Source organism: Ursus maritimus, unplaced genomic scaffold (genome assembly GCF_017311325.1).
Source record: "Ursus maritimus isolate PB19 unplaced genomic scaffold, ASM1731132v1 scaffold_2, whole genome shotgun sequence".
Lineage (NCBI taxonomy): Eukaryota > Metazoa > Chordata > Mammalia > Carnivora > Ursidae > Ursus > Ursus maritimus.
The window spans coordinates 71,470,425-71,496,626 of record NW_024424452.1 but is presented as its reverse complement, the minus strand read 5'-3'; the positions used below and the strand labels follow the sequence as shown (position 1 = coordinate 71,496,626).

The 26,202-nt window shown below is 55.4% G+C and overlaps 1 protein-coding gene across 2 annotated transcripts in view; it reads right to left on the bottom strand.

Moving 5' to 3' along the window:
• The window catches only part of SUSD4 (sushi domain containing 4), a 90,649-nt gene that overhangs the window by 14,053 nt on the left and 50,394 nt on the right, over positions 1-26,202 (bottom strand). Inside the window, exons 3-5 of one of the 2 annotated variants that reach the window (XM_040636149.1) lie at positions 20,643-20,816; positions 17,156-17,344; positions 12,297-12,302 (exon numbers count right to left, since the gene is read on the bottom strand). In XM_040636149.1, coding sequence (XP_040492083.1) covers positions 12,297-12,302; positions 17,156-17,344; positions 20,643-20,816 — 369 coding nt within the window. The remainder of the gene's footprint in view (positions 1-12,296; positions 12,303-17,155; positions 17,345-20,642; positions 20,817-26,202) is intronic. The other variant, XM_040636148.1, reaches the window with a different exon arrangement.

Here is a 26,202-nt window from a genome sequence, read left to right as displayed (position 1 = left end):
GGGGGGGGGGGGGCGCTGCTCTGCTGGCCTCGGCTCTGGGGTTCTGACGACACTGCTCTTACCCCCTGGCAGCGACTGAGCGCCGACAGCCAAGTGGGGCACGGCCTTAGTCACCGCAGGGTAGACATGAAACACAAGACATCAGTGTGTCAGCCTCCTCATGTCTGCAAACCTTCTCCAAAAGAGGATTCCCCTCCAGCGGGAATTCCTGCTGGAACTGGGGCATCTTACTCTCCTGGAAGGGGAGGAGAGCAGAGGTGCAGGATGACAGGGAGAGTGTCCCACAGGCGCGGGAGCGCCCGGAGCGGATGTCGTTGGCAAGCCCTCCCACCATCAGACCCCGACCGAGCTCATGCTGCCAGGGTGTCGTGGCCACGTTCCAACTCTCCTTCCAGGGCAAAATGCACATCCTGAATTTTCTGAACTTCAAACTTCTCTACCACCGGTGCCTTCTCATTCGTGCTACCGAAATCCTCGCAGATGAGAAGTAAGTGCTTGGACAGTTCGCAAGCGTGGAAGTGACGGGCACGCTTCGCACCACGCCGTGGGCTTGCCCACTGTGGGCATGGCTCCATATTACACGCGGAAAATAAATAGCCACGTCCTCCACCGGCAAAGACACGTCTAAGGTTTATACAGTATGTCCTAGTGTTCTGAAAAACAAGCAAGCAAACTGCCATTCTGTGAAAAGGGTCATGTGCTCCTGACACAGGCACCAACCTGGGAAGCGCTGGCTGGGATGCTGTGGGTGCGAGAGGGGACACGGGGAGCCGGTCAGCAGCCCAGTCAGCAGAGCGCCATCGGCAGAGAGCGTGCGGGGCTGAGAGGGCATGACCGCCGGGGCTCCGAGACGGCCCACAGCAGCTGCACGCCGGCTTCAAATCCTGACTGGACACCCGGCTGCCGCACGACGTTCTACCTCCCGTCACTCTGAGCTGGCCTGCCCACCACCCCTGAAACAGGAACAGGAACACGGGCCCTGCAGCATTTCTACAAATGAGAAAGGACACCTGAGCGCTGGACGGCTACTGTGACCGTTGGCCACATGACAAGAGATAAAATGCAAGCAGCAATTCCAACCACAGCTCCGCAGGCCCCCACCCTGAGGGTTGCACGCGCACGTCCCACCTGATCCCCACGACCGCCGTGCCTCATGCCCTCACTTGCACAGATAAGGGAATCAAGGCTCAGCAGGGTGTGGTCACTTGCCCAAGGTCACCCAGCAAATAAACAGCCAAGCTGGGATCTGACCGTTAAGTGAGGCTTCCCCGGAGCTGGGCTCCTTCCCGAGTCCTGCGTGGGGTCTCGAGTGCGCCCCAGGAAGGTCCCCAGGGCAGATGTCCGAGCAGTGATTTCTTCATCTGCCAGGCTGTAGGCTGTGCATGGGTGGGTCAGAAGTGGAAAGAGGGAGAGGAGGTGGGGAACCCCCCCTGGCTCTGGGGGTACAGGAGGGTGCCGTGCGCTGGGCCCGAGGGCACGCTAGCCCAGGACAGGGCTGTGTACAGGGTCCAGAGGAGGCCAGCCAACGGGCTGGGGACACCTTAAAGATAACCTTTCCACAGGTGAAGGGGAGACAGAGGGTGTGTTTCCTCCTAAGCCAAAGGGAGAGCACAGGCTGCGGGTTGAATTGTGTCCCTAAAAAAGATACACCAAAGTTCTAACTCCAGGCACCTGTGGGCATGACCTCATTTGGAAACTGGGTGTGCTGCGGATGAAATCAGGTTATGGGGAGATCCTCCTGCAGGAGTGGCAGCCCTCATTCCACCGTGACTGGTGTCGCTGCAGGAGGGGATGACGCACAGAGCAGAGATGGCCACGCGGCCACCAGGACAGGGACTGCAGCTCTGGGAGAACGAGTGAGGGACGCCGAAGCCATGCTGGGAGCTGGACAAGGCAGGGAGGGCTCCCACCCTGTGTCTCCAAGGGAACACCGCCTTGTGGACTCTTCCCAGATTTCCAGTTCCCAGAAGGGCAAGGACATACGATCCCACCAAGTAAGTTACTCCGTACACGGGGCTTGGTGAGCCCCCGGGCGAGGAACACAAACTGTGCTTGGCCTGCAGCCGAGGCCAAGCCCCCAGGTCCCTGGGGAAGCAGCCCGCCTGACCAGGAGGGTTTCCTGGCTCACATCTGTGTCTTTCCAAAACAGCGGGACACCAAGATTTCCTTAAAGGGAAGTAAACCAGCTGTGTGCCTCCCAGTGGCCAGGCTGAGACAGGCTGCAGTGGGCGGGGAGCAGAGCCACCGGGGAGACGGAGTCCCAGGCCTCCAGGCCTCCCTGGGCCGTGCCGGCAGAAACCTGGTGGGGGAGCACTGTGCTCTGGGGACAGGCCAGAGTCACCCAGAGTCAACACAAAGGGCCCGTGTCCTGAAAATGTCCAGCAGAGGGGAGTGAGGTCCCCTCACGCTCCTCAGCCGTGGCGGGCTATGGAATTCCGGGCCGCCGTGCTTCCTAGAAATTTACTTTACTTCCCCAGTCAAAACGACTCCCCTCGGAGTAAGGTATCCGCGACATGAAAACACACACGGGTGTTCACTTGTGATGCCTGCGCTGGGGACGGGTTAAAAACCCGGATTCGAATATAACTGCCTTCTTTGTTCAAATGCCAGCTACTGCCCCTTCTTGACGCCTCTTCCCCTGTGCAGAAGACAAGTGCTGGAAAGCGTGTTAGGATCTCATCCGTCAGACGCACCGGCCGGGACGTGCGCCGTGGCCACTGGGAGAAGGGTGAGTTGTCACTCTACAAATCCGGGCGCAGTTTAGAGTCAGGCGCCATCTTTTTGCAAGAACAAAACCAAGAACAACAAAAATTCCTCTTCCTGCACAAAAAGAGGAAACGATTAGGAACACGGATATTACGGTGATAGGCTGTATAGAAACGATGAAGATTTGAGACCCCAAGATCCACGCCGAAAGGTGGGAGGTGTCGATCTGCCTGTCCACCAAATGTCTGATCACTGGGGGGAAAGACAGGGCCTTCCGGCAACCACCTGTGACGGAGAGCGAGGGAAGCAGCCCCCCCCCATACCCGGATGCTCCCGGGGCCGCCGCTGCCTGCCCCGGGGACTGATCGCCTTCTGAGCTGTACCCAACGGCAAGAGGTTTTACTACCATGAAATGCAAGTCACCGACTTGGCAGAGAAGAAAGAAAGGAATTTTGCCTGGAGCAGCAAACGGGGAGATAGTCTGGAGTTTAGGGACAAACAGTGAGATTTTCACATTTATCTTGGGATCTAACTTCCGAGCACGAGGTCGTCACTCCCTCGGCAGGAGCTGGTGGCTCAAACCCGGGGCACAGCTTTGCGGCTGTGAGCCCCACGCCCCTTTCAGTGACCGGACATCGCAACGACACAACATAAAGACCTCAGCTCCCACGTCTGCGAGCTTTTCCAAAATGAGAGGAGGCTATGAGGCAGAGCATGAACCGTCCTGCTGACAGCCATGAGCCCACCCGGGCCTGAGTCCCCGGGAAGGTGTGGGACTCAGACCCGTTCAGAAGCCATGAGCCCCAGGAGACGCCTACGAGCAGGATTCCCGCCATGGATGCGCGGCCTTGCTGCCAAAGGCTGGCAGCCGGTCCCTCCTGGCAACACCCGGCACAGGGCCTCGTCGGACCCTCAGCGCCAGCGGGGAGGGTCTCCAGTGTCTGATGTACTCACTGACCAGGGATTCACCCTGAGCCCCAAGCCCTGCATCTAAGACCTTGTCCATGAGGACATGAGTGAGGGGCCTGGCTTCAGACCCCCTGGGCCGGGCTGCCTGCAGGTGGGAGCCGAGGAAGGGAGGGCCACGGCCGAGTGGGACCCCATCTCTGGGGTTGAGTCCTCCTTGGTGTCCCCTCATTCCCTGATTGGGTGGGAGAAGCCACTCCAGGATTCGGATGGTTTTGCTAACCTTTGCCGGTGCCTCTGAATTCGTTCGAATACGGTGGGAAACCAGTTCTCAGAGTCCGGGAAGGCTGGGGGGTCAGCAGCCACGTGTTTCCACTGAGGCTAGAAGGCAGGCAAGGTGCCTCGAGGGCTGCCAGCAGCTCAGGCTGCAAGCGGGGACCTGGTGAGCGAGGGTGCGGGAGCTCGGGGCTGCTGGGCGAGGGGCCACGCGGCTCCACGGAAAGGAGCTGCGGGGGAGCCTGGGGGCCCGGTCCCCCTGGAGGAGTCGGAACAAGGCCTTTTGGTGCCTGAGCACAAAAGATCAGTGTTTCTGGATTCAGTACAGAAGGCGAAATGGATAACGAGGTTTCGTGATGCCACGGCACCGTCGGTTCTTGAGCAAAGAGAGACACGTGACGAGGAAGACAAGGGGCTCTGGCGGCTAAAGTACTTACTGTAAGAAAAAGGAAAACGTAAGCAAAGTGACCCCGGGAAAGGCGGGTGCCACACGCAAGCCGCTACGCTCCTGCCGCCATGCGGGGGTCGTGCGGGAGCCGCACGTGGACGCAGAATCACGATGACCGACCGCTGCTGGCGAACAAGTCAGCGAGACTGCTTGTCGTTCTGCTTTTCCTCCTCATCCTGAAGCCGTGCTGGGATCACAGCGCTGGCCCGGGAAGTCTCCGATGCCGGCAGAGGACAGAGCGAGGCGCAACGGTGCGTGCCACGGGGGCCGCGCACGTTCTCGGTCCCCACGCCACTGCTTGACGGGCTCCGGAGCCGACGTCCCCTGCGTGCGAGAAGCGAGAGCCCAGGCCACCTCCTTCCCAGGCCAGGGCCCACATCTCTCTTCGCAGAGCACTGACAAGTCTCTCTCGGGTTTGAGAATAGGACCTAAAAATGCCGTCAGACTCTGACCTAGGGCTCTACACCACCCATTTGCTCCCGCCCTGGCAGGCTGGCGGCCGAGGGACAGGGACGGGGATGGGGACGGCAAGGGATCTCGCTCTCTGGTCTCGGAGTCCTCGGGAGGCAGACGGCGCTCGCGCTTTCCCGCGGCAAGCTCTTCCTTCAAGTAAATCTGGAGTGGAAACGCGGGGTGTGGACGAGCAGCACGGAGCGCTGGGGCGGGGGCGCGGGGACACAGACCGCTCCGGCCGCGCTTCCTGCCGAGCTCCCGGGCCTCGGGGCCTCAGGCGTCTGGGCCGGAGGTCGGAGCTGAGCCAGCCTTACCTGGCCCCGTGGAAGCCTTTTACAGCGGGGGAGACGACGAGAGGGGGGTGCAGGCGGGCGAGCAGATGAAACAGAAACCCTCCCTCCGTCTTCCTTTGAGCGGAAGCCCTTTTGCTACGCTGGGGAGAAGAGAGAGAAAAAAAGGGCACTCGTTGCTCTTTCCTTCATCTTCTGATTCAATTTCACACTGAATGCAGGGGCGGCAGGATCAGGAGTGAGTCTGCAGGGAGCGTGAGAGCCCAGGGGAGGCTCACGGGGACCAGCCGCTGGCCAGAGGTCTGGCTGGGTCCCTGCTGGTAGGACGCCAGCTGAGGGGAGCGCCGCCCCGGGCTTTAGTGCGTCCCCACCCGTGCCAGAGCCTTCCCAGGAAGGAGGGAGGGAGGAAGAACACTTGGGCCATGCATCATCCCCTGCTGTGGACTTGGGCCAAATCACAGCATGTTATCCTCCCTCCTCCAAAACATCCCCCGTCATGGAGATCCATGGTGCCAGGAACAGCAGTGGAACAGAGAAGCTAGCACAGAGCCCCACGGAGGAGCTCCGCTGGGGAGCGAGTCCTGGTTGCTCCACGGCAGGCTCCCGGGCCTGTCCTCCCGGCGAAGAGGGCGTAATGAGGCCTGGAGATGTTTCGAGGCCAAATGAAGATGTGGCGTGAAGTGCCTGGTGCCAAGAGACACTCCTTGCACCCCGTCCCTTTGCAGCCTCCCTGGAGCAGTGCATTCTGGGTCACACAACGTGGGGCCAGGAAGGAGCCTGGGGACCCAACCTCCCAGCCCCTTCCCTTTGCATCTGAGGAAAGGGACTCACGGAGCAAGGGTTAGAACCTGGACCTGACTTCCAGCAGGGGCGCTGGGTCCTCCAAGTGCCTGGAGGAGCTGCGGGCTCAGGGGGTGCGTGGGCAGGACCACCTGTGAGCCGGCGACCTTGGGCAAGGGTGGACTCCGGTGGAGCCTGTTTCCGCTCTGTCGGGTGGCTCCGCGCTTCTCACGACACTTGTCAGGATGAGCCATCGAGCAGTAAAGGCAGCTCCGCGGTGCCGGGCACAGCGCAGGCGTCCGAGGCCGCTGGGGGACTGAACCAAAGGACGCCGGGCTCCACGAGCTCCCACTGGTGCCAGGGCGGAAACGCAGTGCCCCCAGCCCCGCGCTGCTCACAGGAAGCTGAGTCTCAGAGGCTGTCCTCCCTGGTGCACAGTGCAGGGGAGGAAGGACAGGACACGGAGTAGAGGGGACCCCGCACGAGGGGTGGCGCCCGGGCCGGGGTGTGGATGGCACAGGGACTCACACACCCCAGGCCTGGGACACGGCCACTCAGCTCTGTCCCTGCTGCTTCATTTCCGCAAAGGAGGCGCCACGGCGTGTGGGATCGGGGAGGAAGGCACACCGGTGATGTCTGAGGCTTCCCACGTTCCGAATCCGGGACTGATGGTCCACACTCGGCACTGGTCGATCCCGCGGTGACTCGGTCCTGCATTTCTGTTGAGCTACTTGAAATCCAATGTGGGAGGAGAGCTGCCAGTTAAGAAGGCATAGGATTCTGCACTTTCTTTCTGAGGACCGCCAGTGACGCTCCCCGGCTGGCTGGTCTGGCAGGGGTGGCAGGAGGGGCTCCAGCCCCACGAGGAGACGGTCCTGACTGGTTTGCGGGTGACATGTGACTGCATCCCAGACAACTCCTTCGTGTGCTCCAAGTTTTCCCGTGTAAGATGGGAACGACGCAGGCACAGGGGGGCTGGAACGGCCTGAGTGTATCCCAGACCCTCAAGGGGCCCTCGGGCGGCCCCCAGAGGGGCAGGTCGCACATGAGGCGGCCCTGACTTCCTGCTGCACATCTCCTCCTTTCACGGGTTCGCCCCCGCGGCCACGAGGTGCTTCCTGCCTGGGGAAGGCGCACCGGGTGCTCTCAGACCCCCCGGGTGCGGGTTTGGCTGGGCCGTGGGAACCCCTCCACGTCCACACTGGCTTTCAGTGTTGATCCTAAATCGGAAGGGTTTCCAGCGATTTCCTATTTGGCCTAACAGGGTTTTTCAGGCTCTTTCTTGTTTTCGCGCTTTCTCTCAAGAAGGCCACGGAGCTGCATGGGCCCCTGGGCATGGGCAGGTTCTCAGGAAATCGAAAGCTGCGTTCCCTGTAATCAGGTCTGAGACGGCGGGTTAAAGGGGGAAACCACTGCGGGCATCCTCAGCTGTGGGACCGGTCGGACGTAAAAAAGGACTCCGGTGTTCGGCTTCTGACGAGCTCAGGCTTGCTTGTTCCAGGGAGGAAGCCTGTGGAAAAGGTCTGCGTAGGGGAGCCCCTGCCCAAGTCACGGCAAATGCGGCAATTTCATCCGTATTTGGGAAAAGCAAGCACAAGAACCCCCAGGCCCCCCACCATCCCGGACGCCTGCGTGCCCACCTCCTTCTTGCTTTCATGGAGTCTGACACGCACGTTACATCAGACGTGCAACATAGTGACCAGATAGCTACACACCGCGAAACGGCCACCACGGTGAGCCCGGCCCCCGAGTTCACGCGGGACCACCGGCTGTGTGTCCCTGCCGTGTTTACTTCGCACCTGGGCGTCTGCATGTCTCCAGCCCCTCCCCAAGTCCCCCCACCCCCCGCCAGCAACCACCAATATGCTCTCTGAACCTAGGAGTCTGGACTGTGTTTGTTTTCTCGAGTGCCCATTTAAGTGAAATCATGTGGAATTTGTCTGTGCCTGACATTTTCCTTCGCGTACCCTCTGGCCCATCCACGCTGTCGCAAGCGGGAAGCTCTCCTTCCTCATCCGATGGCCCAGGAACAGTCCGGCGTACGCACAAACACATCCTCTTTATCCGTTCACCCTCCGACGGACACTCGGGCTGCTTCCGTAGCTTGGCTGTTGTAGACAACGCTGCCATAAACATGGGGTGCGTGTGTCCCTTCTCATCAGTTTTCATTTGCTTTGGGCAAATGCCCAGTAGTGCGACTACTGGATCGTAGGGTAGATGTATTTCCAGGTTTTTTGAGGGGCCTCCATACTGGTGTCCAGAGTGGCCGCACCAGCTTGCGTTCCCACCCACGCCCCCCCCCCTTCTCCGCATCCTCGCCAACACCTGGTATCTCTGTGCTGTTGATTTTAGCCATTCTGACGGGTGTGAGGTCGGGTCTCACTGTGGTTTTGGTTTTATTTTCCTGATGGTGAGCGAGGCTGAACCTCTTCTCCTGTGTCTGTTGGACTCTGTGTCCGTTTGCTAATATCCTGTTGAGGATTTTTACATCTACATTCATCACGGATACTGGCCTGTAACTTTCTCTTCTTGTGGTGTCTTTGTCTGGTTTGGGGATCAGGGTACTATGGGCCTCACAAAATGACTTTGGAAGCATTTCCTCCTCTTCAATTTTTTGGAAGACTTTGAGAATAGGTATTAAATCTTTGAAAGTTTGGTAGAATTCCCTTGGGAAGCTGTCTTGTCCTGGACTTTGGTTTGCTGGGAGGTTTTTGATTTCTGACTCAATCTCTTTACTAGTCATCAGGCTATTCAGATATTCTGTTTCTTCAGGATTCAATCTGGGAAGATTATAAGTTTCCAGGAATTTATTCATTTGTCCTAGATTGTCTAATTTGCTTATGTCTAATTGGTCATACTGTCTCTTATGATCCTTTGTATTTCTGTAGTATCAGTTATAACTTTTCTTTCATACCTGATTTTATTTATTTGAACCTTCTTTTTCCTCTTGGGAACTTGAGCTAAAGGTTTGTCAATTTTGTTTATTTTATCATAGAATCGCTCTTGGTTTCATTGATCGTTCTGTTGTCCTTTTAAGTCTCTATTCATTTATTTCCTCCCTGATCCTTTTTTTTTTTTAAGATCTATTTATTTATTTGAGAGAGAGAGAACACACGCAGGGGGAGCTGCAGGCAGAGGGAGAAGCAGGCTCCCTGCTGAGCAGGGGCCAACACAGGACTCAGTCCCAGGACTCTGGGATCATGACCGGAGCTGAGGGCAGATGCCCAATTCACTGAGCCACCCAGGTGCCCCTCCTCTCTCATCTTTGTTATTTCCTTCTTTCTACTAACAATGGACATCTGTTCCTTTTCTGGTTCTTTGTGCGGTTAAGCTCAACTGTTTGAGATTCCCCTTGCTTCCTGACGTAGGCCTGTACTGTCATGAACGTCCCGCCTAGAACCGCTCTTGTTGCAATCCTGTGCATTTCTGTTTTCGTTTGTCTCTCGTATGTTTTTATTTCTCCTGTGACCCAGTGCTTGTTCAGTAATATGCTGTTTACTCCACATATTTGTACTTTTTCCAGATTTCTTCCTGTCACTGATTTCTAGTTTCCTACCATTCTGGTCAGAAAAGATGCCTGACATGGTTTCAGTCTTCTTGTGTTCACGGAGACTTGCTTTGTGGCCCAGCATGTGACATGTCCTGGGCAGTGTGCCATGTGTACTTGAGAAGAATGTGGATCCTGCTACTTTTGGATGGAACATTCTGTACATATCTGTTAAGTCCATCTGGCTGAATGGGTCGTTTGAGACTGGTCTTTCCTTACTGACTTCCTGTCCTTTCCTTGTAACTACCCATTGATGTAAGCGGGGTGTAAAGTCCCCTGCTATTACTGCACCAATTGGATCAACTTCTCCCCTTGGGTCTGTTAATATCTACTTTACATGGTTAGGTGCTCCTGCACTGGGTACAAATATACTTACAAATGTTGTATCTTCTTGCTGGACCGGCACCTTTATCATTATGTAGGACCCTTTACTGGGGCGCCTGGGTGGCTCAGTTGTTAAGCATCTGCCTTCGGCTCAGGGCATGATCCCAGGGTTCTGGGATCGAGCCCCACATCGGGCTCCCTGCTCCACTGGGAAGCCTGCTTCTTCCTCTCCCACTCCCCCTCCTTGTGTTCCCTTTCTGTCTGTCTCTCTCTCTGTCAAATAAATAGATAAAATCTTAAAAAAAAAAAAAAAAGGACCCTTCACTGTCCTTTGTTACAGCCTTTGTCTCAAAGTCTCTGATAGAAGTGTTGCTACCCCAGCTGTCTTGCTCTCCTCGGTGCTCATGCCATGTCTTCTTCCATCCCTTCCCTCTCAGTCCATGTCCTAACTTCTGAAGTGAGTCGTCTGTGGGCAGCACAGACAAGTCTCTTTCTTCAATCCATTCAGCTACTCCATGGCTCTTGGATGGAGAATTTAGTCCATTTATATTTAAAGTAATTACCAATAGCTGTGTGTTTATTGCCATTTTGTTGTTTTCTGGCTGTTGTAGTTTCCCTCTGTTCCTTTCTTCTCTTTCTCTCTTCCCTTGTGGTTTGAGAACTTTCTCTAGGGTTATGTTTAGATCCCATCCTCATTTTCTTTTGTGTATTTTCTATACATGCTTGCTTTGTGGTTACCATGAGGTTCAATGCATCGTCCTGTATTTACAACAGTCTAAGTTCATAGCAACTTTAATTTGAATGCATTCCAGAATGCTACATTTTTACTCCCCCATAATTTATGTTCTTTGTCACATTTTACACCTTTTTATTTTATGTATCCCTTAACTAATTAGCATAGTTATACTTAATTTTGCTACTTTTGTGCTTTAACTTTCAAAATAGCTTTAGGACTGATTAAGCCACTACCCACTTACTCTATATTTACCCTTTTGAGTGAGGTTTTTACTCTCTCTCTCTTTTTTTTTTTTTTTTGTTATTAATTAGTGCAATTTCTTTTCAGCTTAAATGTGTCCTATTACATTTCTTGTAAGGCCAGTTTCATAGTGATGAATTCTTTTTAGCTTTTGTTTGTCTAGAAAACTGTTTATTTCTCCTTTGATTCTGAATGAGAACAGGTCAGGGCAGAGTATTCTTGGTTGAAAGTTTTCTCCCTTCAGCCCTTTGAATATGTTCTGCTGCTCCCTTCTGCCTTGCAAAGTTTCTGCTGAGAAATCTGCTTAGCCTTATGGGTTTATCTTGCATGTAATAAGCTGTTTCTCTCTTGCTGCTTTTAAGATTCTCTTTACCCTTTGACAATTTAATTATCATGTGTCTTGGTGTGGATCTCTTTCGATTTGTCTAATTTGGCACTCCCTGGGTTTCCTGGATGTGGATCTGTTTCCTTCTCAGATCAATGAAATTTTTGGCCATTAGTTCTGCAAATAATTTTTCTGCCCCCCCTTCTGCTTCTGTGACCCCTATAATGAGAATGTTACTCCACTTGATGTCCCAGAGGTCCCAGATGTTATCTTCATTTGTAAAACCTCTTTTTTCTTTTTGCTGAGCTGTCTGGGTGAGTTCCATTGTTTCCAGCTCACTGATCTGTTCTTCCCACTGTTGAGACCTCCAGTGTATTTCTCAGTTCAGGTCTTGTATTTTGAGCTCTGTGACTTCTGTTTGCTACTTTCTTGTTTTCTGTCTCTTTGTTAAAGTTCTCACTGTGTTCATCCACTCTTCTCCTGAGTTTGGTGAGTATCTTTATGACCATTTCTTTGAATTCTTTGTCAGGCAGATTATTTATCCTTGTATCACTAAGGTCTTTTCCTGAGGTCTTGTCTTGTTTTTTCATCTGAAACACATTTCTCTGTGTCCTCATTTTGCCTGACCCTCTGTGTTTGTTTCTACGTGTTAGGCAAAACAGCTACCTCTCTCACTCTTGAAGGAGTGAGGTTTGGAGGTGAGGAAACTTCTCATTCACCCTGCCCTAGCCCTGGGCTGTCTCTCGAACCTCTGTGACTGTTTAAACTGCCTGATCTGTTCTTGATATGTCCCCCCGTCAAAGGCGTGCCAAGATCTGTCAGTTCCAAGAGGAGGAATCTCATTTAGTACCTTGCTTTAGGCTGACTTGAAGCCAGCCCCTCAGGCAGCAGCTTCTAGAAAGTCTGCAAATACACACAGTCCTATGGGGCCACAGTCATAACCCTTGCTGGTCTCTAGACCAGGAGATGTGATGGTGTCCCCTGGCTGACACTGCAAAACTTGGTCCTTTCTAGATTTGATTCCATCTTTTTCCATAGATATCTACTGAAAGAAGGACTTCTGGTTTGAGGATCTAGTCCCCTAACTTAAGTGGGCAAACCAAAGAATCTTTAAGGGGGGGGGTCCACAATCAAGGGTTCCAGGTTCCAAGTTTGAGCTTCAGCCATCTGTCTTCCCAGTGCGTGCTACCTGCCACAAAGGTGTAGTCACATGACCTCTACTGTTCACCTGCTCCCAGGAATGCCTGTCAGCAGATCCCCACCACCCTGCGCTGCTTCCCGGCCATTTGAAAACCTGAATGTAAGTAGAATGTTCTGGATACATAAGGCTTTTGGATAGTTCTTCCCCACACAGAGAAAGAGCCCTTTCTGCAGCCACTATATGCAGCATCCCTTGCAGCCCCAGAACATGGCACGTAGGGGATTCTGGGCAGTTAGCACCTCCTCCTAGACAGCCCAGGGCACACGCAGCCCCCCTATAATTACTGTCGCTGACTTCTTGGTATGCCCCTCGACATCCTTCCATGTTCCTTCCCTTCAAACTCCTGGGCTGACGCCCTCACACACCCTGAGGCACGCCGCCTAGGCGAATGAGCCCTACCGAACTTCAAAATACACAGCCTTCCATACGAGTGAGATGTGCAGACCTCTCTCCCAAGGCTCGAGTAGAGGCAGAAAACTTGCTTCTGTTGGTCTCTGGGAGAAAGAAACAAGACCCTGCAAACCCCCGGGTAGAAATCTTCAGTTTACAGTTGTGACATCACTTATGAGAACGGTCCTTCCACCCTTCCCAAATGCACACACACTCGTGTGCCCCTTGGTAACGGCAGCCGCATGCTGACGCGGTGCCGTCCGTAATGACGCTGGGCTCTGGATCTTCCCACTAGAGTATAAACTCTTCGGAGTAACAAATTACTTCTGGTACTTTCTTTGTCATTCCCCAGTGCCCAATCTGGTGCTGATTTGGACCTAGCAGGTGTTCAATAAACACAACCAACAACATAAACCTAGTCCTTAGCACTCTGTAAATAAGAAAATGCCCACATTCATTGTTAAAGCTTTAGGGTTTGTTTTTCTAAATATTTCTTGGATTGTGTGTGTGTGCATGTGTGTGTGTGTGTATGTGTGTGTAGGAGACAGGGAGGGCTGAATGCCTCAGGGATGAAGGCAGAATGGACAATGCTCAGGGATGAAAAGTACAGAGGCCCACAGCGAGCCAGGCTGGCAAACAGGGACCCGTGGAGCTCCTTCCAGGTGTATTTATATACACGCATCTATTTTTAAATGACGGAGCAACATTCTGGTTCAAGACTTGGTGATTTCTGGTGCTTTCTCCCCTGCCCCCAGCTCAGCTGCAGGGAACACACGCTCCAGGAGCGTCCGCTCTCAGTACAAGCGCACAGATGTCAGAACACACCACCTGCACCTTTGGGGAAGCTGCCAGAGCTGTTCCTTCCAAAGTATAAAGTCCTTCATGAAGCGAGGCATCCAGTCTGGGCTTGCTGACACATGAGGGTGGCAGCGGCCGCCCGACGCTGGTGCCGGAGAGGCCTGACCTCAGAAGACGCCCTGCGGCCCACTGAGGACAGGAGGGGCCATGCGGCAGAAAGAGCCGCCACGGCGCCGGAGACGGAGGGTCTGGACACGTCAAGTCAGTCCTCGAGGCGTCAGTCCTGGCCTGTAAGAGGAGACATAGCCCTGGCCAGGCTCTGCACTCTAACGGGGAGACATGGGGGGCCGGGGGCAGCAGTGAGCAGCCCCCAAGTGCCGCATGTCCCCTGCAGCTGGGAGCCCTAGAGTGACAGCAACTAGTCAAAAAGACGAACCCCTTCCTACGTTCATTCTTTCAATGTTGTTTGACTCTTAGGAAACGGCTGTCGAAGCACCACCTTGCTCCCTGCGGGGCTGTGAGGCGGTCGCCGCGGTTAGTCGGGTGAGGCACCTGCGTGACTAAGCCCGCGAGCTCTGACGGGACGGAGACCCACGTCGGAGTCCCAGCGCGCCCACTCCCTGCTGTGGGAATGGGTGAGTTTCTGGAGTTTGACAAGCCTGGGTTTGCCCATCCGTGAAGTGGGTCAACAACGGCACCTGCCTCACAAGGCGCCAAGCGACTCACGCGTCAAACATGCGGACGCACGGTGAGCTGTCAGGATTAGCGGCAGTTAGTAGCGTTGCTCGGCGCTTCCTCCCGTCGCGTGGGATTCCCCTTCCACACAAACCCTGGAACACCCCGGACATTCGCAACGAGTGTGCCCAGAAGCCTGGGTGCTGGGTTCACACGGCCGCGCCCAGATGCTCGCGTACTTAATGCAACTCTGTGCAGAATCCTGGGAGCAGTAACAATGGTGGCCCCCGATGCACCGGCCACCCGGCGTGCGCCCCGCGCTTCACTGAACACGTTACATTTGTTACCACGCTGGATCCTCACGGTGTCAGGAAGCTCGGATGACCATCTGCCCCATCGGACAGGCAAGGGAACGGGGCTGACAGCTCAGCGACACCCCACGGCAAAGCCATCATGTGGGGTCCCACGATGGGAGCCCAGCCAGGGTGACGTCGGTCCACGTCCTCGCTCAACATGGCACACTGCCTCCTGACCCTCTTGGTGACCCCGTCTCCTGGCTGTCGGTGGGTGTGGGGAACTTGGGGGTGGGGACCGCAGCAGATGCACTGGTGGGTCCCAGTGAGCCCCGAAAGGGAAGGGATGAAGCACTTCCACGGCACAGCCGACCAGACCCAGGCGCTCGGGGGTCAAATCACCCCCACAGTTAAAAGCCCCTGACAGCATCATGTTTCCCAGCACCATGCAATGATTTTCACTGGGACATAGAGAAAAATCGGATCGTATGTTAAGAAAGACGGGGAAACTGAAGGGGGAAGCAGGTGACGGATGTAAGGGGCAGAGTCCCTGGGGATGGATCACCGACGATGGACGTCCCGTGACGACATTCCACTGACACGACCCCACCTTTCAAAGACCACATACGATTCGAGTAAGACTGAAGAAACGCCACCTCCCGGCGCCTCCGGACAACCTTCCATGAACCCTCACCTGTCACCCTGACCCGTCGTTCCGCCCAGCCCAGTTTCTATCAAGCCTGGAGACGAAAAGATCCCTCAGTCCATGCTGTGCCCCTCGGTTCAGAATCGTGGTTTTGGGGTCTTTGCCAGCTTAGCAGTTCAGGGTCCCACAAGTGATTCCACCAGATACTTTACAGGGAGAAAGGAGATGTGAGATTATTCAAACACACGCATGTGCACACGCACACACCCACACACAGGCACACGTGCACACGCACGCACATGCGTGCGCCCATGCACACGCACAGACACACGTGCAGAGACACGCATGTAGACACACAGCCACGCGCGCAGACACGTGCACACACATGCACACGCAGACACACGCACACACACACGCACAGAGACACGTGCACACACATACACAGATGCGTGCAGACACACGTGCACACACACACGCACACGCAGAGACACACGTGCAGACATGCATGTACACACAGCTGCACGCACAGACATGTGCACACACATGCACACGCAGAGACACACATGCACAGACACGTGTGCACACACATGTACACAGACACACGCACATGCACACTCAGATGTGCACACCCAGACACGCGTGCACCCTGACACACAGGCACACGCGCGCGCACACCAAAACCTGAGGGGAAGGCCATCGTGGCCTCTCTGGTGGCAGTCACCCTCGGCCACGGCCACGTCACAGCTCCCTGTTGCAACCTTAGCTTGCCACCCCAACGGTCAGTCTGTTTAATCTGTTCGCATCGTACTCTTCGGGCCCCACAAAAACAGCTCTCCAAGTTTCACAACGAAGCTCATCAGAAGGTGACCTTCTGAAGATCATTTAAATCAGACTTGACAAGATGTTAAAACAGGCATTGCAGACTGACAGAATCGTAGCCACGGCACCTTCCACCGAATCTAGTTCTGGCTTTCTGAGCAGGGAGACACCCCCGCTCACTTCCGCCTGCCTGCGCGTCGCACATGGGGGACGCCCCCTCCCTGCGGGGCGGGGTCGCCAGATTAACAGGCGAGAGTGCTGGCCACTCGGTTATGTCTGACTCACAGATTTACGTGAATTAAGTCCCATGTGATAGTTAGAGCACGTTCAAATCAAGAAATTAGTTGTTGTTTATCTGAAATGCAGCTTTCACCGGGCACCCGGGTCTTACCTGCCGTGTGCACCAGAAGCTCAACCCGGGGGTCTGGGATGGGTGGGGGCTGGGTTCACCAGGGCCCCCTGCTGCCCTCCCCAGCAGCGCTGCTTTAGGGGCTCCCAGCCCCTCCTGGCTGTCAGCACCCCACACAGCCCGTGGTCTGGCGTCTTCCCCGCTGCACACACACCCTTGAAAGAACGCCATGCGATTGGGTCTTGTTTCCAGGAAAGGCTGCAGACGGGCTCTGGGGGGCTCCCGACTGGAGCTTGCTCTCATCTTCCTCTTCCCCCTTACAGACCCCTCCCGCCCACCGTGCTCAGAGGCCAACAAGCACATGGGTGTGCTGCAGTCGTAATTCCAAGGCCTGAAAGCCAGGGCTGAGCCAGCAAGCTCACCTTTGCCAGCAGGAGACCCCCCCCAGACTGGGAGGCCTGCTCCTGTCCCCGGACGCCCTGTCCCCTCGCTACTGCGAACTGCTGCTCAGCGTAATGACACACATTTGAGGAGAATGGGGAAGAAGGAGTCCTTGGCCTCAGGCTTCCAAGTGTGTGTCTGCAGCAAAGCAGCTACAGCGACGCCATAATACGCACGGGAACGGAGAGCAGCGTGGACAGAACTATACAACGAGGGGACATGAATGACGTCATAATGCAATCTGTTTTCACTTCGTGCAGAGAAAATTAATTTTTGAGGACATTTCACTTAACTTGGCAATATTTTGCCGTTTAATCTCTGACGCTTGCAGCTCCTCTTTTATCCCCTTTAAGCCTAGGACGGGGAAGCCCGTTCTATGACTGGCTGTACATCCCGCCCCTGCTCGGGGCCGCGTGCGCTCAGGGAACGAGAGCCATGCCGACCGTCATTCTCAGCTCGTCACCTCCCACAGAAACAGCCGCAGAACCACCTCCAAAGACTGAACGTGTTACCTTCCAGAGCGAGGCACCGGGGCGGGCTGGTCGACCAGATGAGGCTGTGCAAGCACTCGAGGCGCTCGGCCCCCTCCAGCTTGTATCCGGGGAAGCAGTGGTAGGAGATGACTGTCCCCACGGGGAAGGAGGTCTGCAACTCGGAGATGTTCGCGTAGCCGTTGGAAGAGGCGAGAGGTCTCAGGCAGCCTGTGACGGGGGAAAGAGGAGGGAGGGTCACACTCGGTCCCCTCCGTGCACCGACGAGACCCGCGAAGCCCTGGCCCCCTGCGGGTTCGCCCACCACAAACGTGACACTGCTTCTGAGGGCCGTTCTCTTCATGATGTGGACAGTCGGTGTCACGCTTGCACACTGCATGGAGAGACCCAAGGGAGCAGGGAGGAAGTGAGGGAGGCCGCAGCTGGGTTGGGGAGCTCCGAGTGAACCTCAGAATCACCTGAGGAACTGTTAACAGACACCACCCCAGCTGCGAGCCCTGGGTTTGTGCACAGCCTGGGCACCCTGTCTGTATTAAAGCTCCCAGGTGATTCTAACGTGCTGTTGGGGTCGAGAACCACTGAGGTGCCCTATAGGAAACATACACCCCAACTGTTTCAACAACGGGGAAGCCTGTGGGGTCTGCTGCGTGAACTGTGAGGCAAGCGCCTGCCCGACCTGCTGTGATGCCACGTGGAGATCGATTTGTGTTTTATGTGCGGTTTGTGTGGCTCTCAACCTTGAGGATGACCCAGGGAGAGGGCATCTCAGAACACACCCTGCTGAGCCCTCCCGCCGGGCTCCTGGTCTGGGTCCATGCGGAGCCCTAGGACGCGCGTGGCAGGTGCCGGGCTGGGCGCCGAGACCCCCCGCGGGAGGGAGTCTGCGCAGCACACCCAGAATTCTCTGTGCTGTCCGCATCCCCACACTCCTGCTTCTGCAAAAGCTACCTTTCCATCTTGGGGCCTGTGCAGCCCGGGAATGTTCCCAGCAGCACGGAATCCCATTTTGTGTGGCCCCCACTGTGATCCGGGGGCTTCCTGTCGGTTTCAGCGGTCTCACTGGAGGGAATAATGACCCTGCAGAGCTGGGTCTCTTCCCGGGGAGAACTAATTGTGTGTGAAGTAAATAATGTATAATGGAAATCCCTACTCCCCCTTCCAGTCGTCAAGCACAAATCACATCACGCCCACAGCAGCAGATAACAGAGCCCTGCTCCCGGGCTCACTGGCTTAGACCTTACGAGCTCCGCCGACCACTTTGGGCAGCGACCCGGTATGCGGGCTCTGTGTTTCGGGGCGAGACCAGGGTGAGGCCAGGGAGGCCCCGGCATGCAGAATTTAGGGAGATGCTCCCTCTGGGACTGACCGTGTCCCAGTGCCACAGAGATCCACAGACCCACCACCACCCAGACCACATCGGAGACACGTGGCCACGTCCTTTCTCCACGGCCTGACAGGATTTAACACCTGAGCTGAACACTGACACTGTTTATAGCAAAAGGGAAATGTCGGGGAGCAGGGAAAGGTCAGAAATCAGGAATAAACAGAATGTGTAACTGAGAAAAACAAGACAAGCCTATTAACATGAACAAGTGAATGTATCAGAGGCCCTAAGCGCCGCTCAAACGAGTTGGCAGAGGGGACGGGGCCCACGCCTCCCCAGGGAAGGAGCATCATCCCGGCCGCCCTCGTAGAGAAGCTGGTGTCGCCTAAATAAAAACGAACAGGCCACGGTGACAGCAGCATTGGGACGCTGCTCTCCAAAACACGAAGTCCCCACGGAAAAAGTGGCGTTGGAACAGCCCCCCCACCTGCCTGCCTGCCCCCGAAAGGAGTCAGAAAGGGTTATAACTCCAGGAGTGAATCAGGGAAAGAAAGACATGCTCCTCGGATGGAGACAGCCCGTCCGAAACACAGCAGCAGAAATCGGGCTTTGACTCAATAGTTGAACGTGATTTCTATTTGCACTTCGAGGCAAAGGCAAGCCGGCTCCTCAGGCTCTCGCCCCTCGATCTGTAGGTGCGAATGAAAGCCACAGGACGAGAGGTCATTCTAAGGGCCAGTTATGCTCCCCCCGGGGGCCCCAAGGTGTCAGGCCACCTAAGGCCACCAGATCCCTCACACCCCTGCTGTGCCGGGCAGCCAGGCCGCCTCCTGCCTCTGCGAGGAGACGTGGAGACGAGGCCAGGGCGCAGACGAGGGGACAGGGGGCCCCTAGGAGGACGGAGGGCGGCTGTGGGCTGCAGTGCTGTCTCAGGAAGCATGCCTCCCAAGCACAGCCGGCCGGCTCTGGGTGATGCTGAGAGCCGAGCGCGGGGTGCCGGACAGAAGGCCAGGCAAGCAAGGAAAAGGCCTCGCCTGAGCCCCTGACGAGGACACCGCCATCAGGGATTTCTAAAGAAATAATTGGGACCAAAAGAGCTCGTAAAGAAGTATGCAGTATTTAGGAGACATAAGAGGAAGAAGGCTCTAGAAAAGCAGGGAGAACCAGAGGTAAGCGGGAATTGTGAAGGCAGAGGGGGCTGGCGTCAGAGGGAGCGTTCTTGGCCCCAGGACAAGAGCGGACCAGTGGTTCCTAATGTCCCCTCGAACACTAAGCCTGACCTCAGATCATGTGCCGACTGCGGGGCATCCCCGGAAGTGCCCCCAAATCACGTGTGTCCCAGGAAATGTCATCTGTGGCAGGCCACACGGCACAGGGAATTTCTGCAGAGATGCTCACAGGGGGCGGTGTGGGCGTCCTCGGTCCTCCCAATCCCGGAGCCTTTGTCTCTTCAAGGGGCCGTGGATCTTAAGCCCTCACAGAGGGAAATAAATTATTTCCAAGCAGGGGCACACACAGCGCTATCGGAGCTCGCCAGCTGTGACTTGCGAGCCCAGCGTTAACACTCGTCTCGACTGGAACATGCCTGCACTCCGGCACAAACAGGCCTGCTCCCCTCTCCCCTGGAGTACGAATTATGCATTGGCTTCAAGTCACACATCAAAAAACAAAATCAGAATGAATGTGCATGCGAGGACTTCTTTTCACAAACAGGGCCCTCCACGTTGGCCCAGGCAAATCTTAAAAATGCAAGAGGATTAATATTTACTGTGTGGTTTGGATAAAATCCGAATTTGATTATTTTTCTGCTTCTCATGCATTATAAAAAGGAATGACATTATTAAGAAAAAACAGCCTCTGTAAGATTAGCCTTAAATATATCCTCACCACCACTGAAATAAGTATAAACGCTCTGCTGTTTTCATTAAATATACAATAGTTCATCATCGAGCTCACAGCCCGGTTACAAACGCCTGCTTCTGAAACGACTTTTGGTTTCTTAGCGTGAAGGAGAGTCCAGCGTCACTCGGGACTAAGGGATTCCGATCTATGCTCTCACTGCGGGCGCGTGGGGCTGGCGGGGGTCACAGGGAGGGTGTGGGGACTCCGAGACCAGAGCCGGGCGGGCCCTGCTTCCCTCCACCTCCCGTGCGAGAGACAGCACGTGCTCGCGGCTGCGCCCACCTTGACAGAGTGGCAGGTTGTCCCACGTCCCGTCATCGCGGCACAGCGAAACCATGTTGTACAGGTCGGGGTAGCGGATCTTGAACCCTTCGTGACAGGCGACGATCAGCTTGTCCCCATGTCTGTACGTCTTGTTACGAATCTCAGCATCTTCAATTTGAGGGATACGGCAATCTGCAATTGCGTAAAAAGGACACATTATTTTTTTTTAAATTTAAGCTGGTTGTGCTTCACAGCTTGGCAAGAAGGCTCTCGTTTTCAGGCCTGGCCTCAGGCTACCCTGTGATAAACGTCCTCACTTACTGCGAGGCCTGGATCCCGAGGACAAGCAGCAGCACCCGCTTTATTTCTTGGGGACAGAGGAGGAGGTGCCCAGATCCAGCCTCAAAAGGAACTTAACCTCCTGCCTGCGACCCTTCACACCTCGCAGCTGTCGCGCCTCAGGCGATTTTGGAGATAAGTGAAGGACAAGAGTTGGGGGCTCACAATGTCCCCATCTGGTGGTCCCACCCGGCCCACCGCCTCTGCCTGGGGGCATAAGGAAAAAAGGCCTTGCAGACCAGAGGGAGCTGAGCTGGGGCTGCACCTGCTAGCCTTTCCCTTGGACCTGACCCGCCCTACACAGCATTTCTCTTCGACCTGACCCACTCTACCCAGGTATAACAGAGCAGCACTGCGAAGGCCAACACCGCACAGGCTCCCAGCAAGCGGGGCTGCAGCAAGATGCAGACTCGGGAGGGGAGGCGGGCGGCCGGCCGGGTGATGGGGGGCAGAGGAACAAGGAGTCCACACAGCAGATGATTAAGAGATAAAATAAAGTGGATAAATTATAACCCTCCGCCGCTAACACGGTCTCCTCCCAGGTTATCATGCAGCCGCCCACCGGAGCCACCAGCCCAGACCCTGTTCCCTCCGCCCACCTCTCACAGCACACCTCGTCCCAAGTCTCTGCTTTGCGTGTCTGGAAGCGGAAAATATTTATTTCCACTGCTGGAGTCCGATGGGCCCTGCCTTACAGATGGGTTGTGCTCCAAGCTTCTCCATTTTTTAAAATAAGGCAAAATCCAAGAATAGCATTTCGACAATCATACAAACTTTCTCCAGAAATTTCTCAACACTCTAAAAGGCTGCGGGCTTCTCAGCCATCCTGGAAAGCCTTCTAAATCCACCATGTGGTTGGCATGGTCTCAGTAGGAGCCTTGACCTTGGAGTTCCCCTAAGCTCCAAACTGTCTGCTCGGAGGCCTAGAGTCCCGAGGCCACGGAGGGAAGGCACCGCAGCCAGCCCGTGGCCGAGAACACAGGCAGCTTTAAAAAGAACATGTCCCAGGAGCTTCGATGTGGGGTTGGGACTGGGTTTACCGGGACTAACGGGGAATCGGACATCAGACTCTAGAAAACAGAATGTCAGCAATGGGGCAGCCTGGGGCCAAAGGGCGAGCACGGGGACACAGCCATCTGCTGCCTCCCGGGCTCATTCAAAGTCAAGGCTTGGGTGCGGCATCTGCCTTCGTCTCTGCGTTAGCTGGAGAGCAGGGACTGCGCCACCTGCGTTCTCCCACATGCCCTTGGCGCTCCTGGACGCCGTGCACGGCTGGCAGAGGAGAGATGCCAAGGAAGTGGGGCCCCGGAGCCCCGGGGACACCCCCAGTCCGTCCCTCTGCCCGTGGATTTCAGCAGGAAGCGTCCTCGCTGGAAAATTGTTCTGGTTCTAGTTCGACCTTTCGTTTTTGAGCTTCAGGCTGGGGAACGGGGTTTCCAACCGCTCAGTTTAACCAATAATTTTTCTATCAGAATAGATAAATTCCCCCCAAAATCAATGACAGAATAATCCTGACCGGAGTCACAAGGGAGGTGACATCTGCACAGCACTTCTTAATGGAAAACGTGAATGACATTTTTCAGCATCGCTATGCAAGCACTATTCGCAGCAAATAAACACATTTATCAAGGCGCCCACCCGTAACACCCCGGCTGTAGATCGACCCCGTGGCGCTGATGCACGCGACTAAGCCACCGTTTCCCTGACTTCAGACTTGTCCAGGAACTGACGCAGGTCCTCAGGAGGCAGCCAGCGTCAGGGAGTAAAGTCAGCAGACCGAAGTGACCCCAGGACCCACGGGCGCACGGCCACTGGCCGAGCAGCGGCAGAAGCGCCCACGGCTTGCCGGCAAGGGTGCTTTCTCCGCATCGCGGTCGGTCATGCAGAGCGCCCTGAACTCCAGATCAGACGCCTGTGTCCACAGGCAGGAGCTGGGGTGCCGCAGGGCAAGTGGCACAAGGGTCCCAGGGCGCTACGGCCTCCCAAGCTCTGCTCATGGTGGAGTCACCACGGGGACCGGGCGCTGCGGGACAGGGACACATGCCAACCAGGGAGCTGGGAGCGGGAGCCCGAGCTGTGGCCAGGAGGCCAGGAGGGCTGTGCGGACAAAGGACAGAACCAAACAGACCAGCTGTAGCTTCACAGGGGCCGGCGCCCCGGAGCCGGGCTAAGATCCTTCCCGCCGCGTTGGCGCCTGACCCCCCAGCGAAGGAGGGGAGATCAGAAGACAAGCCTTGGCCCAGCCAGCCGTCCACAGCAGGACGTGACGACGCACCTCATTTCTCTGGAAACAGATCAGCCAGGATCTTCAGTGCCCGAGAATGAATATATAATCTTCATCGGTTCTGAAGTTTCAAACAGAAATAACACAAATTTCCCACAGCACAAGTGCATCCCGTCGGCAGAAAGAATGTTTAAAAGCCGCTGCAAAAACACCATTACCAAGGACGATGAACAAAGGCCAGCGGTTTCTGACTGTGCCGGGACTGGGGCCAGCGATCAAACCCGACGGAGACGGGCGCACACGGGCACTTTGGGGATGTAACTGAGGGATCGCAAAGCCTGCCCTTCTAGAAATCCTTTCTCCTAGCCCACCCCGTCACTGAGTCTGAGTCCCACCTGTGTGACAGGGGATTTAATATAAATAAGCGAGAGGAGATATTATGGCGGTATTACACATTTATACCTAAGAACACATTAATCGATGACATTAGCACAGAGCAGGGTCCTAAGGAGCAGAAAAGGCAAAGTTTTAAGTATACGTACCACACACGAGATTTACTTTCTTTTTAAATGTCGGTTACGTGTGAACACGAATCTGATTCCTTCAAGTGCCAACTTCTGACACCCCTTGTCCCTCAGAAGTGTTTCCAGCAACGTGAATACACAGTACGCACTAGAGACGCGGCATTCGTATCCACGAGGGAAAGTGCCGGAAGGCCTGCTGTAAAGAATGCTGCTGGACTGCGTTTACTCCAGCAGTTGTAACGCTCAGTATTCGTTCACCCATCTGTTTCATCCACCCATCCATTCATCCACCCATCCACCCATCCACCCATCCATTCATCCGTCCGTCTGTCCGTCCGTCGGTGCATCGCCGGGCACCCAGCCTACGTGCAATATGTCCCGGGTGCTGGAATCATACTCTTGCCGCACCCGCGTGGAGAAGGACCACTACCAAGTTAGCAGATGTGTGAGCTAGAGACCAACATGCCGTGATTGCCGCTCTGACAATCAGGTGCCAAGGTCGCAGAGACCGACCAGGGGCCCCTGGAATTCAGGTAGACAGGATGGGCACCCTGAGGAGATGACATTTCTGAAGCAGAGCCGAATGGCAAGAGGGCCTCATCGTGCAGATCTGGGAGAAGGAGGCTTCGGACAGAGGGACAGCTGGTGCAAAGGCCAGGAAAACACGAGTGTCCTTAAAAAAACCGCACAGGAGGCTCCGTGTGTCTGAGATACAGCGAGCAAGGGGAGACGAAGGGCTGGTAGCTTGGGGCGTGCTACGTTATATAGTTATAGACAGGGCTGGAAAGAGATTGTCTTTTAAATAAGCTTTCTGTTTTCCAGGATGATAAAACAACAGAAGGCCTTCATCTCTGGGCAATCGTCACAAAGCCTACTACTTGCTCTCTGCCTCCTGAGATGTTCCTGAGCTTGTCTGGGTTTTAAACACTGAGTATCTTGGGCCAAAGGTTTTAACAGGGAAGTCGATCTATGAAACCAAGTACAGTTTTAATTACTAAAACCTCATGGAAACCACAGCTTGCATGGGCTGCACATAAGCTAAAAATACTCATTTACTTTTAAAAACCTTTTTAAGACATTTTTTCATTTTCAAGAGAAAGCTTGTTTAACGTGCCAGATTGCAAAGTTAAGAAGAAGAACCACACGCCTACCTCAATAAATACAGAAAAGCTTTCTGCACGTGCGACACAGACTCCTAACTAAAACACGGGGAAAACACCTTCCCTACCACACATCCACCCAAACCCCACAGCACACGTTCCTGTGACTCGAGACACTGACTATTGTTAATTCAAGTATAATTGACCAGCCACATCCTATTGCATTCAGGCGTAACCACGGTGATTCCGTATTTTCAAACCTTCAGACACGGCTGCCCGGGGAGTCCCCGTCTGTCCCCACACACCATGGTCACAGTACCACAGGCAGTACTCCCCGCGTGCGTTCCGTTCCAGGACTCACCTCTCAGCTGGAACCCTCTTGCCCCCGCCCCCCGCCCCCCGCCCCTCCCACGGCTGCAATCTCCGCATTCACGGGTCTGTTTGTTTGTTTCGTGGTTGAGATTCCACCTGTCACACGTATTCGTCCTTCTCTGACTTAGTTCACCTTAATTCTTTGTATTAATTTTGACTCTTTAAAAAAAAAGACCTTGAAAATGAAAGCAGAGACAGCGTGTGCTCTCAGCCAGGGCAGCGTCCGCCCGCGCTCAGTGACCGCCGAATTCCGTGCTTCCAAGAGTTCCCTAAAGACGATCTAGGCTAAGTCCGAGTATCAGCTGTCAGGATTATGGAAGCTCCGTCCTAAGCCACAGTCAGGGGTGCTGTGTGGAGACGGAGCTGTTGCCCAGGACGGTAGGCCTCCCCAGCGTCAGCTCTGCCGGCTGCGAAGACACACTCAGCCACCTGCCGTCCGGCCCGGTTAACCTCCGAGCACTGTTCTCAACTCAAACGCGCCCACGCAGCGTAAACCAAAGCACACCGAGCAGACGCAGGCACTCTTGCCAGGGGTCAGCGGATACCGCGCCGCAGGGAGGAACTGTATGGTAACTGCGGGAAACAAATGTCCCACCGCCTGTCACCGCCCCGCTCTGTCTCCCTAAGTGAATCCCGCCTGGAACAGACGCGACGGTCACCGAGCTGATCTGAGTAACACGCGTCTCTGCGTCCCCGCGCTTTGAGTGGTACGTTTACTGCACTTTCTCCAGCACCGTGGCCGTGAGCGCGTGGCTGGCTGGCGGCGCAGCAGCGAGCAGCCCTCCTGTGACCTGAGCTGCTCTCCGGCCCTGACAGAGATGGGACGACCCAGGTTGCAGTCGCGGTAGAGGAGGAACACGGTAACTTGTGACGCCGAGCCGCCTTCGCCCCCCGCCCCAGCGGCGCCACCGCGCTCCCGCCAGCATGCCAGGTTGGCGGGGACAGTGCGGCCTGGGTCCCGGCCCCTGGGCTGGTGCGGCCTGGCCCCGCGGCCCCGCGAGCGGCCTCCACAGGCGGGG